The 15,093-nt window shown below is 43.3% G+C and overlaps 1 protein-coding gene across 1 annotated transcript in view; it reads right to left on the bottom strand.

Annotated features, from left to right (window-relative positions):
* The window catches only part of LOC309556420 (uncharacterized protein), a 126,327-nt gene that overhangs the window by 30,775 nt on the left and 80,459 nt on the right, over positions 1-15,093 (bottom strand). The window contains exons 11-13 of the mRNA XM_082258886.1: positions 12,884-12,954; positions 10,551-10,606; positions 10,283-10,451 (exon numbers count right to left, since the gene is read on the bottom strand). Coding sequence (XP_082115012.1) covers positions 10,283-10,451; positions 10,551-10,606; positions 12,884-12,954 — 296 coding nt within the window. The remainder of the gene's footprint in view (positions 1-10,282; positions 10,452-10,550; positions 10,607-12,883; positions 12,955-15,093) is intronic.

The following is a 15,093-nucleotide window of genomic DNA, read 5'->3' as shown; positions in this document are numbered from 1 at the left end:
ATATGCGTTCCACCTAGCTGAAAAGGTGGGATGCAATATGAAGAAGGAAATGACCTATAAGGGTACCGAAGGTACCAGAATCTTACACAGTGGGAGGAATAGTGCCCCATCATTGGTATGAGTGGGAGGAATAGTGCTCCATCATTGGTGTCAGTGGGAGGAATAGTGCCCCATCACTGGTGTCAGTGGGAGGAATAGTGCCCCATCATTCGTATCAGTGGGAGTAATAGTGTCCCATAGTTGGTGTCAGTGGGTGGAGTATTGCCCCATTGTTGGGTGATAGTGGCAGGAATAGTGCACAAACATTGGTATCAGTGGGAGGAATAGTATTCCATCACTGGTGTCAGTGAGAGGAAAAGTCCCCATCAGTGGTGTCAGTGGGAGGACTAGTGCCCTATCAGTGGTGTCAGTGGGAGGACTAGAGCCCCATCATTGTTATCAGTGAGAGAATTAGCATTTGAATATTTGCCAATTGCAATTTGCAACCTATTAGTCCTCACTGTTCACTTCTCAAAATACTTAAATGTGGGCATCCCATAATTTCCAATTCCCATCCAAGTTTATATCCCTCAATAAAACAAATGAAAACAGTCACGGACTGTTCTCTGACTCTGTAGTGCCTGTGGGAATTCAGTGTGCCTGGCTGTAATGGTTTCTGTATGTAATGATTAGTTTAGATGAGTTGGGGAGAAGTAGAAAGTCGTGAATACTAATGAGCGATACAAAGATCAGTTGGAAAGATTTCTGGGGTGCAGCAGGGATGAGTCTGCAAGCTCTTATCAGCAAACACAGACAGAAGTTGCCTCAACATCATACTTTGTCCTAGATTCCAGTGACTGACTGATGGCCTTTAGCTTTGAACGTTGATATTCGTACTGAAACTTTATGACTTTGTGCCAATTAGATCATCATTCTACATGGTGCAGCTTATCTTTTATGCATTGCAAGTAAACCTTTATATATATATATATATATATATATATATATATATTGTAAGGGATTAGCTCGGTGGCGGGTGTGGATGACCCCTTTGGGGGTGCGTTTTCACAGAGAGATAGCCGAGCAGAGGTTGAAAACAAGACTGATTTATTCATGCAATTTACTTCACACAATTGCAAGCGTCAAAACAGCCAAAATAAAATAAAAGACAAAATAAATCCTTGCCTCTGTGGGCGGCTACCTTCTCACGCTGGAACCTACCTAAGAAGTCTTTCCAACCTACTGTTGGGCCGACACTGCTGATCCTACAGCAGACACTCAAATGTCCATTTGTTTGCTTTTCACACAGCACAAACATTGTCCATTGAACATGTCCCTTTGTTTCTTTCACATCAACACATGTTCATTTATAACAGGATCCTTTACTCTTCAGATTCTTCACATTGAACACAGTTCATTTAACAGGTCCCTTTACTCTTCACACTCTTCACATGGAACACTTTGTCTTCTCACCTTTGAGACGTCTTCACTCGTGGTTACCCTCCTTAGCTTCACATCGCTGTAGGGGGTCTTCTCCCATGCTCACCAGCTTGTCGGGAGGCACACATCCGACTGTCCCCCTCTCCCAGCCCACACGGCGACAGGCGGCAGCAGTCCTTCTCCCATGCCCACACGGCGTCGGGAGGTACACGTATGTCTGTCCTCCTCTCCCAGCCTACACGGCGACAGGAGGCAGCACTCAATAGATTTTCTCTGGACAAATTATAGAGGCCTTGATCTCCTCATTCTGAACAGCTGAATGGTTTTCAACTTCCTGCTGGCTCTTTTTGCAGCCAACACCCTATAGTATCAGTGAATTTTTCAAAGCAGTTGGGAATGTGTCTCCTCTCAGTGACTACATTCCCAGATTTACCTGACTTCCTGTCACATACCCCCCCCCTCTTGTTTCAACCCTAGGGTTGGGACACATATTTCCAGGCACGCATGTGTCAGGCACTGCTGACTCACTGATAAGCCTCCTATTATCCTCAAGCTTCCGGATGAAACTGTTTCTGTCATCTTCACTGACAGATTTCTCATAAATGCCACACAGTTTGTCTCTCATCTCATATACACATTCTTCAACTGCATTTTTGGCATAATTTTGCTCCTTTTCGTTTCTGTCATCTTCATTGACAGCTTTCTCATAAATGTCAGACAGCTTGTCCCTCATAACCGTCTGTCCAATCCACCATGGAGGACCGTGATCCATAGGCAACTCAATTGGGCTAGTCTTAAGGTCTTCAACATTCTTAAGACGCCTCTCTCTGCAATCCATAAATGTTTTCCACAAAACTTTGAGAACCTTTGCTTCACTAAGCTTTGTTCCAAGTAGGGACTCTTGACATCCCTCTGTGACTTGAGTTGCCTCTCCATACAGCTGTACACAATCATTGACTTTTTGTTGTAAAAGGGAATGATCTTCCTTCTTGAGCTTTGCTTGCTCTAAGATGCTGTGCAGAGGATTTTCCAATTGAGACAACAGGCTGTCACACATTTCTTCAAAGTGACCCCTGTTCCTTTTCCCAGAGATATCAATATCATTCAAACATTTCATATTCATAGGCAGATCTGAAGCATTTGCACTCATCAACTTCTTAAACTTTTCGCCCTCCTGAGCGAGTCGCAGTAAAGGCCTACTATTTGATTTGATATTCAGTTTATATTTCTTGCCAAACTCTTCACAGAAGTAGCCAACCAGAACATCATCAACTTTCCTTCCACCAACATAGGGGTTAAAGGCAACAACACAGTTGAACCCAGCGATCTGGGTGGTATCCATTATAGACCTCCTCTCTGCATCAGTGAAGAAGCATGGAACTGCAACACATTCTTTTACAGGTTTCTTCAATGCACTTTCTGCTGAACCATTTGACCGCTCAAGGTCACCTAGTTCCTTTTCTCTATCTGAATTTCACATGGAATGTATCTCAAGATCACGATCAAACTTCTGCCACCCGTCTTTCACCAGTTCCATTTTGGAAACACTCCCTGAAAGGCACTTATTCATTTGCTTCACGTTTTCACCAACAGCCTTAGTTTTCTCCACTAGGTGGCGTTTGCTTTTTTCTCCCAGATTTATATCACTTGCTTTAGTTTTCTCCGCTTTAGTTTTCTCCACTAGGTTTTCAGCCTGAACTGAGAAATCATCACATTTCTTACACAACTCTTTTGTTTGCTGAAGCTCTAATGATACATTTTCCAATGCTTGAAGTTTTTGAAGGAACGGTTTATTCCAAAGGGGTGATTCAAGCCACGTGTCATCACATTTCTGAGGCTCACTCAGGACAGACCCCAAAACACTGATCCTTTTAAAAACTGCATCAGGCACACTATCCCCTCTTTGGGACAGATCCTCTGTTGCCTGGAATTCCTCTTCCAGTTCCTGCAACGGAATATTCATCTCTTCTACTTGCTGTTCTAAGGCTCGCTTAGACTTTTCTAGCTCCTGAACGCTTTTCACAACATCATCCTTGGAGCTGACCAATTCTTCCATTTCTGTACGCAGCTGTTTGTTAACACTTTCTAGTTCAGCCTTACACTCTAGAGCTTCCTCCAAAGAGCGAGCCAAGAACAGGGCTTTGCTCTCGTTATCACGCACCTCCGTTTCTGCACGTGCGCGTTCTTCTGCATATTTTGCAGACACAGTCTTCTCTTCACCAAGCATCTGATCAAACTTCTTTTTCACATCTTCAACACACTGTAATGAACCAACGCTTTCTTCCATGCGTTTTTTCATATCCGCTATCTGAGCTTGCAATGTTGCGACTTGCTCTGATAGGTTTTTCTTTGCTTCCGCCTCCTCTTTTAATTGTTCCAGGAAGCCATTTTTCTCATCTTCCATTTGTTTGAGCTTTGTGCTAAAACTCAGCCTTTGACACCTCTCTTCCTGTAAGAGTTCCTGCGTGTCTTGCAGCTGCGATTCCAAGATAGAAAAATCTTCCGCAATTTCTCTAGATTTGCTGTCTGCTTGAGAAAGCTGATTTGTAACATTGTCCAACTCAACCTGCAGTCGGTTTGCCTTCTCTGACAGCTTAGCACACAATCGGTCACCTTCTGACACCTTGACTTGCGATTCCAGAAGCTGTGCCTCTACTTTTTCCCTCTTATGTTCACAATCTCCTTTTCCCTGCATAAGAGCCTTCACCTCATTGGCTAGTTTCTGGGAATGAGACTGTAATTCTGCCACACAGGCTTCTTTCTCCTTTAACTGCTGCTGGAAACGTTGGGCTTCACCTTTCCAACTTTCACAGTCTGCACGTAATTCATCTACCACATTGCTCAAAGTGGTGAGCTCATACACAGTACTCAGTAATTTAGCCTCTCTTTCACTTTTCTCGTTGTCGCTGAGAGACAATGTCGCTTTCAGAGCAACATTCTGTTCCTGCGACTCCTGCAGGTCTATTTTTGTAACTTCCAAACACTGAAGACTTTTTTCCAGCTGATTACGCAACTCCAACATTTCACACATACTTTGCTTCTGCAAAGTCTGAATTTCAATTTCCTTTTCCATGAGGATGGTATCTTTCTCCTTTATAGTGTCTTGACATTTTTGCAGCTCGACCAAAAGAAGAGCAGTGGATTCTTCCCACTGTAACACATGAGACTTGAGTAGTTCATTCATTTCCTGCAAGTTTCTATGCTCCATTTTAAGCAATTCCAAGGCTTGTTCCTTTTCTTCCATTTTCCGTTGCAAGGCATCCAACTCAGCCCTGCACACATACTCTGTTTCCTCCAAACCGATGGCCTCCATTGGCTGCTGGCGTCTCTGTTTCCAGCCTGCCATGCTCTCTTGATGAGCCTTTTGTTGAGCTGCAAAGCTCTGCTGAAAATCCGCATTTGCCTGCTGTTGAGCTGCATTTGCCTTCTGTTGAGCTGTATTTGATATAATCAGTTGTTTCAACATCTCCTCCATTTTGAGCTTACTTTTCATCTGAGCACACTGCGTCTCCATAGCAGTTTCATCAGTGTTGCTAGGGACAACAACCTTCCTCTTTAGTAGACTCTCTTTAGGCATGGATGGGGCTGGTTCAGACGGCAACATCCCCTCCATCCATAGAATCCGGTCTCTCATTTCATCTATCTTTGCATTTTTCAGGCGTTTGGACCGCCCCATCTTCAATAACTCCACAAACAAATTTTTCACAGTCCAGCAAACAATTTTCAGACCACTGTCTCTTCAACACATGTAGTTTTTCTCTCTCTTGCAAGATCTCTTTTCCTGCACACACAGTTTGTGCAGTCACTTGCACCAGACACAACAAAGTTCATCAAATAATTTTGAGACCGCTGTCTCTTTAAAACACTTTTTTTTTTTCTGTCAGGATCTTCTCTCCTGCACACATAGATTGTGCAATCTCATGCACCAGATAAAGTTCATCAAACATTTGCACTTCCTTGCAGGGATCTCTGCTTATGCCCACTGCATACCTCCACCATATGTAAGGGATTAGCTCGGTGGCGGGTGTGGATGACCCCTTTGGGGGTGCGTTTTCACAGAGAGATAGCCGAGCAGAGGTTGAAAACAAGACTGATTTATTCATGCAATTTACTTCACACAATTGCAAGCGTCAAAACAGCCAAAATAAAATAAAAGACAAAATAAATCCTTGCCTCTGTGGGCGGCTACCTTCTCACGCTGGAACCTACCTAAGAAGTCTTTCCAACCTACTGTTGGGCCGACACTGCTGATCCTACAGCAGACACTCAAATGTCCATTTGTTTGCTTTTCACACAGCACAAACATTGTCCATTGAACATGTCCCTTTGTTTCTTTCACATCAACACATGTTCATTTATAACAGGATCCTTTACTCTTCAGATTCTTCACATTGAACACAGTTCATTTAACAGGTCCCTTTACTCTTCACACTCTTCACATGGAACACTTTGTCTTCTCACCTTTGAGACGTCTTCACTCGTGGTTACCCTCCTTAGCTTCACATCGCTGTAGGGGGTCTTCTCCCATGCTCACCAGCTTGTCGGGAGGCACACATCCGACTGTCCCCCTCTCCCAGCCCACACGGCGACAGGCGGCAGCAGTCCTTCTCCCATGCCCACACGGCGTCGGGAGGTACACGTATGTCTGTCCTCCTCTCCCAGCCTACACGGCGACAGGAGGCAGCACTCAATAGATTTTCTCTGGACAAATTATAGAGGCCTTGATCTCCTCATTCTGAACAGCTGAATGGTTTTCAACTTCCTGCTGGCTCTTTTTGCAGCCAACACCCTATAGTATCAGTGAATTTTTCAAAGCAGGTGGGAATGTGTCTCCTCTCAGTGACTACATTCCCAGATTTACCTGACTTCCTGTCACAATATATATATATATATATATATATATATATATATATATATATATATAGAGTCCAGGTTGGTTGACATAAAGCAGCTAGATATCCTTTAGGTTTACACTGATGCAACAAGCGCTCCGACTTTGAAGCACATGTCGCGCCAGAAGTCGCACCCCATTCAGTGCAATGGAACTGTTCTAATTGGTACAACTTGAGTCACTCTCATTTAGAAAAAGGTTCCTTCCTTTTAGTCCAACTTCGATATGACATGCATTGACTTCTACCGAAGTTGCATGTAAGTAATGCCGAAGTCACACTGGGATTCGACTTTGAAGCCGTGGCAGTGGGAACCCAGGCTAAAAGAGAAACTGACCTCTGGAAGCTGTCCAAAATAACAGCATGCAGAGGGAAAAGTGATAGTTATCAGTATTGCCTGTGGTCTCCCTGCAGCTGATTCCCCATTACCGTTTACAACAACCCTCAAAATTTCCACTTGCCTGCTTGCATTTGGCAAGTGGAAATTAGTTGAGGGCGAGTGTGGAGCAGGGGCAGACTGGGCTGACAGTTTCCTGGCTGATCGCAAAATAAAAAACAAAAATTGTGGGAGTGGTCCAAAATGGAACCCTCCCACGGAAAACCAACTAAGGATACTCAAGCAATAAGTAGTGCAAAAAGGTAAATTTTATTGAGGCACTTATGCCTGTGAAAATGTAGGAAGGAACAAAATACAAGGCAATGGGGAGACACACTGCAATGACACTGTTTAAAAACATATAATAAAAAGTGGCACTGAACACATAAGAAAATTGGACTGGAGCATGTCAGATATTAGATGAGAATATACCGATAATATAGCTGAGATAGCTGATACCCCCTCGGGGTGATGTGAGGCATTAATTCAGCTATTAGGTAAATAACTAAAATGACCTAACATACCGCCAGACATATGTCGAACAATGAAGTCGGCACGATTGCCAGGTGGTATGTGATAACCTGTGGTCTCCCTGCAGCTGATTCCCCATTACCGTTTACAACAACCCTCAAAATTTCCACTTGCCTGCTTGCATTTGGCAAGTGGAAATTAGTTGAGGGCGAGTGTGGAGCAGGGGCAGACTGGGTTGACAGTTTCCTGGCTGATCGCCTCTGGCAGAAGCTGTGCAGCCTTCTTACAGGGCATCTGATGATCTGTAAAAAAGGCCGCACAGCTTCTGGCAGAAGCGATCAGCCAGGAAACTGTCAGGAGGATTGCCGTCCAGGTCACACAGATCAGGCATCTCCCGCTGTGACAGCTTGTATAAGAAACGCTGTCAAACAAAGTCCCTGCCTTCTGGACTGGCTCATAAAATAAAGACAGAACACTGGTCCAATTCTGATCCAGGAGCGGGGCTTTGTTTGACAGCGGCCGGCATTTCATATACAAGCTGTGTCACAGCGGGAGATTCCCACTCTATGTGATCTGTTGGGAGTCCTCCCAATTTCTCCCTATGATTCCACTGATGTGCAATGATCAGGCTGCACTGATGGACACTGATAGGCTGCATTGATGGGCACTGATAAGACTAAACTAATGGCCACTGATGAGGTGGCACTGATAAGCTGCACTGAGTGGCCTGCACTCATAAGACAGCACTGATGTGCTCCAATGATGAGCAATAATAGGCTGCCCTGATGGGCACTATCAGACTGCACTGATGGCCACTGATGAGGTGGCACTAATGGCCACTGATGAGATGGAAATGATGAGCACTGATGGGCACTGATATCCTGCATTGATAAGGCATCACTGATATGCTGCGCTGATGAGCACTGATAGGGCTGCGCTGATTGGCAATGATGAAGTGGCACTGATGGGGTGGAACTGATACGCTACATGGATGGGGCTTCACTGATATGCTGCACTGATGGCCACTGATGAGGCTGCACTGATGGCCACTGATGATGTGGCACTGATGGGGCTGCACTGACAAGGCAGCACTAATATGCTGCACTGATGGGAACTGATAGGCTGCACTTGTAGCCACTGATGAGGCGGCACTGATAGCCACTTATGAGGCGACAATGATGGGCACTGATAGGTTGCACTAATGGGCACTGATGAAGCTGCACTGGTGGACACTGGTGGGGCTGCACTGATGGGCACTGCACTGATATGCTTTATGTTAATATTGTTAAAGTTGTTTTTGTTCATTTTTTTGTAACTTAATTTTGCATAAAACATTTAACAGTGTAATTTTATGAGATAATTTACAAGGGCATGTTTAGAGGCAGAATTAGGGGCAGGGCGGGGCAGGACGGGGCAGGGTAGGGGTTAGGTGGGGCAACTGGTGGTGAGTAGCTCTTAAGGCCTGGCTAGGGCCAGTAGCTCAGGACTCAGAACTTGACATTTCGAGCCCCGGTTTATTATGTCTTGTTTCACACAGTCTTTATGTGGATGCTGCCATCTTGGCGGTGGAGTTCCAGGTATGGTATATTTTTACAGTTACATTGGTCAGGTATGATATATACATACATACAGTAGTTACATTGGTCCAAGCTGTACCAATGCCCCTAAAAGCTGGAAATCACTTAAGTAGACACTGCTACTCGAGTGAGCGCCACTAGGTATTGTATTCTGTATTGAGCGGTTGGCCTGAGGCGGTCTGAGTAGAGGAGGTCAGCCGCTTGGCACAAGCACCAGAGCCTTATTCTCTGAACTGCTTCTGCCTGTCTCTAAGTCCTGACAGGCAAAGTTTCAGACGTGCATCCAGTTTCAGCTCTAGCTATGGCACTGCTGTTTGGACCCCCCTATCCCCCCTCCCACACTCCTGACTCCCAGTATCGACTCTTGTCCCTATTGTTGCCATGCTGTCCTCCTCCTCTTCTTGGTCTGGAATTGCACATTTGGTTTCTTGCATTGCATTGCACATTTGGTGACCACTGATGATGAAACGTCCATGCATGTGCAAGTTACATTACCTTGGCACCCAACTCCTTTCCCATCATCTTACAGATGCCAGGTATGGGCAGGGGCTGTACAATTTATGCGCCAAAATGAACATAGAGGAAAAATGTAAATGTAAAGAGTTTTTCTTGGTAAAACAGAAGAAAACTTTGCTTTTTTTATGCTTTTACACAAATAATTACATACACAAAGAAACATAAATGAATTGAAAATAATGCCCAAACAGCTCAATGATCAAAACTGAGTTTCCACTTCAACAAAATGTTGGCTATGTAAAAAAAAATCTGTAATGTTATGATGAAATACATTTTGCCAAAATAACCACTTCTGTCATATGCCTAACCAGCCAAAATCACCAAACTGGGTAGAGGGGGTGAAGGGAGAGTAATAGTTTCCAGAGATGTATAGTAACTAAGTAGAACTACTTCACTACTGTACTTAAGTACTGAAAGGCGGTATCTGTACTTTCCTAGAGTAGAATTTTTTTCTCCTACTTCCACTTTTACTTCACTGCATTTTTTCGACGATTTCAATACTTCTACTCCGATATTCTTTTTTTGTGCTGCATAGTTACTCGTTACTATTATAAAAATTACCACTGCCAGAACAGTAGATGGCAGGTTTCATGAAGCTCAAAACATGTGTATTATCAGCGCATATGAAAATAAATGCTACTGTATGTATAAATAAAAGCTGCATTTGAAATAATAAACAATATGATGTTCAAACTTTTGACTTCTTTCTTTAATAACTACATAACACAGTACTTGTACTTTTACTTTCAGTACTTGAGTAGCATTTTTTTTTCAAAACTACTGGTACTTTTACTTTCAGTACTTGAGTAGCAAAATTTAAAAAAAAAACTACTTGCAATACTTAAGTACAAAAAATATTGAATACTTTAGTACTTCTACTCAAGTCACTTTTTGATCGAGCACTTCCACTTCTACTCAAGTCACTTTTTGATCGAGCACTTCCACTTCTACTCAAGTCACTTTTTGATCGAGCACTTGTACTTTTACTCAAGTATGGGTTTCGAGTACTTTATACATTTCTGATAGTTCCTTACCTCTCTCATCAATGTACACACTGAGCCCATGAGGATTAAATAAAGACACATCTATGTCTTTACTGAGCCGTAGTGGTTGGGGGTGAAGGACATCATCGTTCAGATCTACCAGCAATATTTCTCCGGGTCTCTTGGGTGCAAAACTCTTTAAAGCTGGGTATTTCAGGCCCTTCAAAGATATATAACCTATTAGAACATACCTGGAAATGACTACTAATTAAATTAGCTTGGGCAGCATCAATACAGAAACAGCAAAAATCGTACTTACAGAGCTGATGAATGCCAATCCATTGGGAAGAAGATGAATATCTTCCGAGCCATACTCTGTGTAAACAATTATGTTGTAACCACTGTTATTACCAATACCATCCATCCTTCCATGGGCGGTCATTTCTGGCCTATTTCTATAAACACTTGCTGCCAAACAGATCACCTTGAAAGTCAAAGAAGAACTACTTTCAGGGAAGTCAATAATGGCACTCACTACAGGTGCATCTCATATATTAGAATATCACCCAAAAGTTAATTTATTTCAGTAATTCAATTCAAAAACTGAAACTCATATATTTTATATAGATGCGTGACACACAGAGTGATATATTTTAGGCATTTCTTTTGGACTTGATAAAACACAGTGGACCAACACCAGCAGATGACATGGCTCCCCAAATCATCACTGACTGTGGAAAATTTTGCATTTCATTTGGAAATCAAAGTCCCAGAGTCTGGAGGAAGAGTGGAGAGGCACAGAATCCAAGTTACTGTAAAACAAAACACAAAGAAAGGGCGCACCAGCCTAGCGCATTATCCTCAGCAAGCTTTTTAATAACAATTATTTAAAATCAACTACTCATAAACATGCATGGTAGATCAGCATATCAATTCCAAAGAACAGCATCAAATGGAAAAGTCCAATGTCTCATGTAGACGGAGGGCTGACGCGTTTCGAGGCCTTGCCTCTTCCTCAGAGGCTTGCTGAGGATAATGCGCTAGGCTGGTGCGCCCTTTCTTTGTGTTTGTTTTACAGTGTTTTTGAACACCCCGGTCGTAGGGGGCAGCAAGGCTTAGCCATATGGGATGCCAAGTGTGGGTTCCTAGATTGAAACAGCCTGAGGACCTGGTTTTGAGCGCAGGAGCAGGGTGCTTAGCATCACTCTTTTCTTTTTTACAGAATCCAAGTTGCATGAGGTCCTCCGGTGTGAAGATTCCACAGTCAGTGATGATGTGGGGAGCCATGTCATCTGCTGGTGTTGGTCCACTGTGTTTATCATGTCCAAAAGAAATGCCTAAAATATATCACTCTGTGCGTAACGCATCTATATAAAATATATGAGTTTCAGTTTTTCGCCCACTGTGTTTTATCAAGTCCAAAGTCAGTGCAGCCCTCTACCAGGAAATTCTAGAGCACTTCGTGCTTCCCTCTGCTGACCAGCTTTATGGAGATGCTGATTTCATTTTCCAGCAAGACTTGGCACCTGCCCACACTGCCAAAACTACCAATACCTGGTTTAATGATCATGGTATCACTGTGCCTGATTGGCCAGCATACCCGCCTGATCTAAACCCCATAGAGAATCTGTGGGGTTTTGTCAAGAGGAAGATGAGACACCAGACCCAACAATGCAGACAAGCTGAAGGCCGCTATCAAAGTAACGTGGGCTTCCATAACACCTCAGCAGTGCCACAGGCTGATCGCCTCCATGCCACACCACATTGATGCAGTAATTCATGCAAAAGGAGCCCCAACCAAGTACTGAGTGCATACTATACTGTACATGGACATACTTTTTTTTGTATTAAAAAAAAAAAACTTTTTTTATTGGTCTTATGTAATATTCTAATTTTCTGAGATACTGCATTTTGGGTTTCCACTAGCTGTAAGCCATATTTATCAAAATGAAAAGAAAGAAATGCTTGAAATATATCACTCTGTGTGTAACACATCTATATAAAATATATGACTTTCACTTTTTGAATTGAATTACTGAAATATAATAACTTTTTGATGATATTCTAATTTTATGAGATGCACCTGTATACTTCCTCACTGCAGGTTTCCTGAAATGTCTAAGTATGCCAAATTACATTTACATTCCAGGCAAACACAATGTTCTGTCAGACAACAGCTATGAAGGAGATGGCTGATTCATAGCTGCAGCTTGTCTTGACAGTCAGAAATGTACTGAGACCAGCAATGGCATTACTCTTAACGCTGCTTTTAAAGGCAAAATGCTCACAGCCGAAAAAAGCTGCAGCTATGAATAAGCCGTCTCCTATACAGCTGTTATCCGATTAGCTATGGCAAGAAGGGAGGGTCAGACTGCATAACTAGAAAACACTTAGAAACATGGGGCAAATTTCTATATGTACTTTATCACATAGGGGAAAAAACTGTAAAAAATATTATAATGATCAATCTATTAACTACATCACTGCTCTCCATACAGAAGGAATAGATAACATTAGATTACATATAATATCAAAAGTTCTAGAATTATCTGGCATATGCATAATATGGTAAATTCCAAATACGGTAATTTAACCCCCCCCCCCCCCCAAAAAAAAGAAAAAAAAAAAGTTTATGGATTATCACATACGTACCAATTCCTTTCACCAGCTGACAGTTGGGAAGGTCAATAAGGTCCACCTTGTTGAAGAAGCCAGTTTTATGGCTGCAAAAATCAAAGCATTTTTAAGGTCAAAATGTAAAAATCATATATTAATTTCCTTATTGTACTTTAATTATTTCTAGCCTAGTATCAATCTGAACAATCTTGAAGTTTTCAAACTTACTTTGTGAAGATTCCCACACATTTATTTCCTTGAATTTGATGCTGCTGTGTCACACATTTCACAGAGCCTGCCTTCTGAACTACAGAGAGTACCAAGAGGAGGAGTTTTAGGATGAATCAGCAAGGTGCCATGGGACATGTAGTCATTAGAAATTGAAAGTAAAGAACAGAGGAGAAGTTGAAAAGCGTGCAGGAAATCCAGGAAGTTGTGGAAAGAGACGGCCAGCAGACAGGCAGCACTAACAACATGACAGCAGATTTATCAAGTAAGCTTATATTGGATTGTCAAAAATAACTATTGCCTACATTGTCATTACAATTCTGATGTTATAAAATTAAAATATATACTGTCACCATAGATCTTGTTTAAATAAAATCATAATCACCATAAGTTTATTAGTCATAAATGTGTTCTATCACAAACATAAAATTGTGCATAGTATCATCCGAAGGGCTGTATTATTTAAAAGTGATATTTTAACCTGTAATGGGGGTCCGACTGAGATCCTGGAGGCTTTTGCCCTAATATGTCTGTTACCATGGTTACGGCCACCCTAAAGATTCTGACATGGAATGTCAGGGGTATGCGGGACAAGATCAAGAGGAAGGCTGTCTTCACTACCCTTAAACAACTGCAGGCGGATATTTTGGTTCTGGTCGAGACTCATTTGGAGGGCCATATGCAATTGTCGCTTAAGCGTCCGTGGGTGGGCTGGGTGTATCATTCGGCGTACACCTCCCATTCCAGAGGTGTAGCCATCCTTGTAGCTAAGTCGGTCCATTTTCAGCTTCTAGGATCTCATGTCGACCCTCAGGGTAGATATGTATTTTTACGAGTTTCCATTTTTGGGAAGCCCATGCTCATAATGGCCTTTTATGTTCCACCCCCCTTCTCCAGCACTATTATATTGGAGGGCCTTACCTTCCTGACTCAGCACCCGGCCTTGCCGGCTGTCTGGATCAGGGACTTTAACAATGTCCTTGACTCTGCTCTAGACAGATCGGGCACTTCCCCCTAGGTATCGGCTCAGGCCTCGAGCACCAGATTTGCTCACCTGTTGGCGGGTTTTGGCCTGCTGGATACATGGCGTACTCTGTACCCCTTACAGAGGTCATACTCCTGTTTCTCGGCAACCCATCACTCCAGTGTGGGAGGCCTTTTAAATTGTTTGTGAGAGCCACTCTGCAGTCCCGCTTCAAAGCTATTAAGGCAGACTCCACTGCAGCCTACTCTCGGGCAACGACCAATCTCACCACGGCTGAACGCGACTATTTGACTGATCCTACTCCAGCTAACGAGTCCCAGTATAAGCTAACTTCTAAAGTAGTGACCCAACTGGACTATGAGAGGGCAAAGACGAAATTGTTTTTTCAAAAGCAAAGACTCTTTGCACATGGGGAACGCGCTGGGAAATTGCTTGCTTACATAGTTCATTGTGAGGACCGCCAGCCAGTGGGGATTTCCCTTAAAACTGATTCGGGTACCCATTTGACGGACCCCGGGGAGGTCGCGGAACGGTTCCGCTCATTTTTTTGTGACCTTTATAATTCCAGGGCCCCGGCAGACGGCTCGGACATGCACGCCTTTCTGCGCACTGTGGAATTTCTGACGTTGTCGGCCAAGCAGTCTGCGCTGCTGAAGGCACCACTCACCGAAGACAAGATTGCGGAGGCCATGTCCAAATTTCCCAGATCGAAATCTCCAGGCCTAGATGGTCTCCCGATAGAATTCTATGCTCAATACTCCGAACTCCTGCTCCCTAAGCTACTTGCACTTTTTAACCATATGTTTGAGAATTCTACCCTGCCCCCCTCTATGAGAGAAGCGTTGATAGTGTTAATTCCTAAACCGGGTAAAGACCCCCACCTCCCGGAGTCATACCGCCCTATCTCCCTCTTACAGGTGGATATTAAAATCCTGGCTAAAATTTTGTCCCACCGTCTTAATCAAGTCATACTCTCGCTTATCCACCCAGACCAATCAGGCTTCATGCCGGGTAGAAACACCTCCTTTAACCT

This window comes from Pelophylax lessonae (genome assembly GCF_965119305.1).
Source record: "Pelophylax lessonae genome assembly, chromosome: 5".
NCBI classification, from domain to species: Eukaryota; Metazoa; Chordata; class Amphibia; order Anura; family Ranidae; genus Pelophylax; species Pelophylax lessonae.
This window is presented reverse-complemented; position numbering and strand designations above follow the sequence as displayed.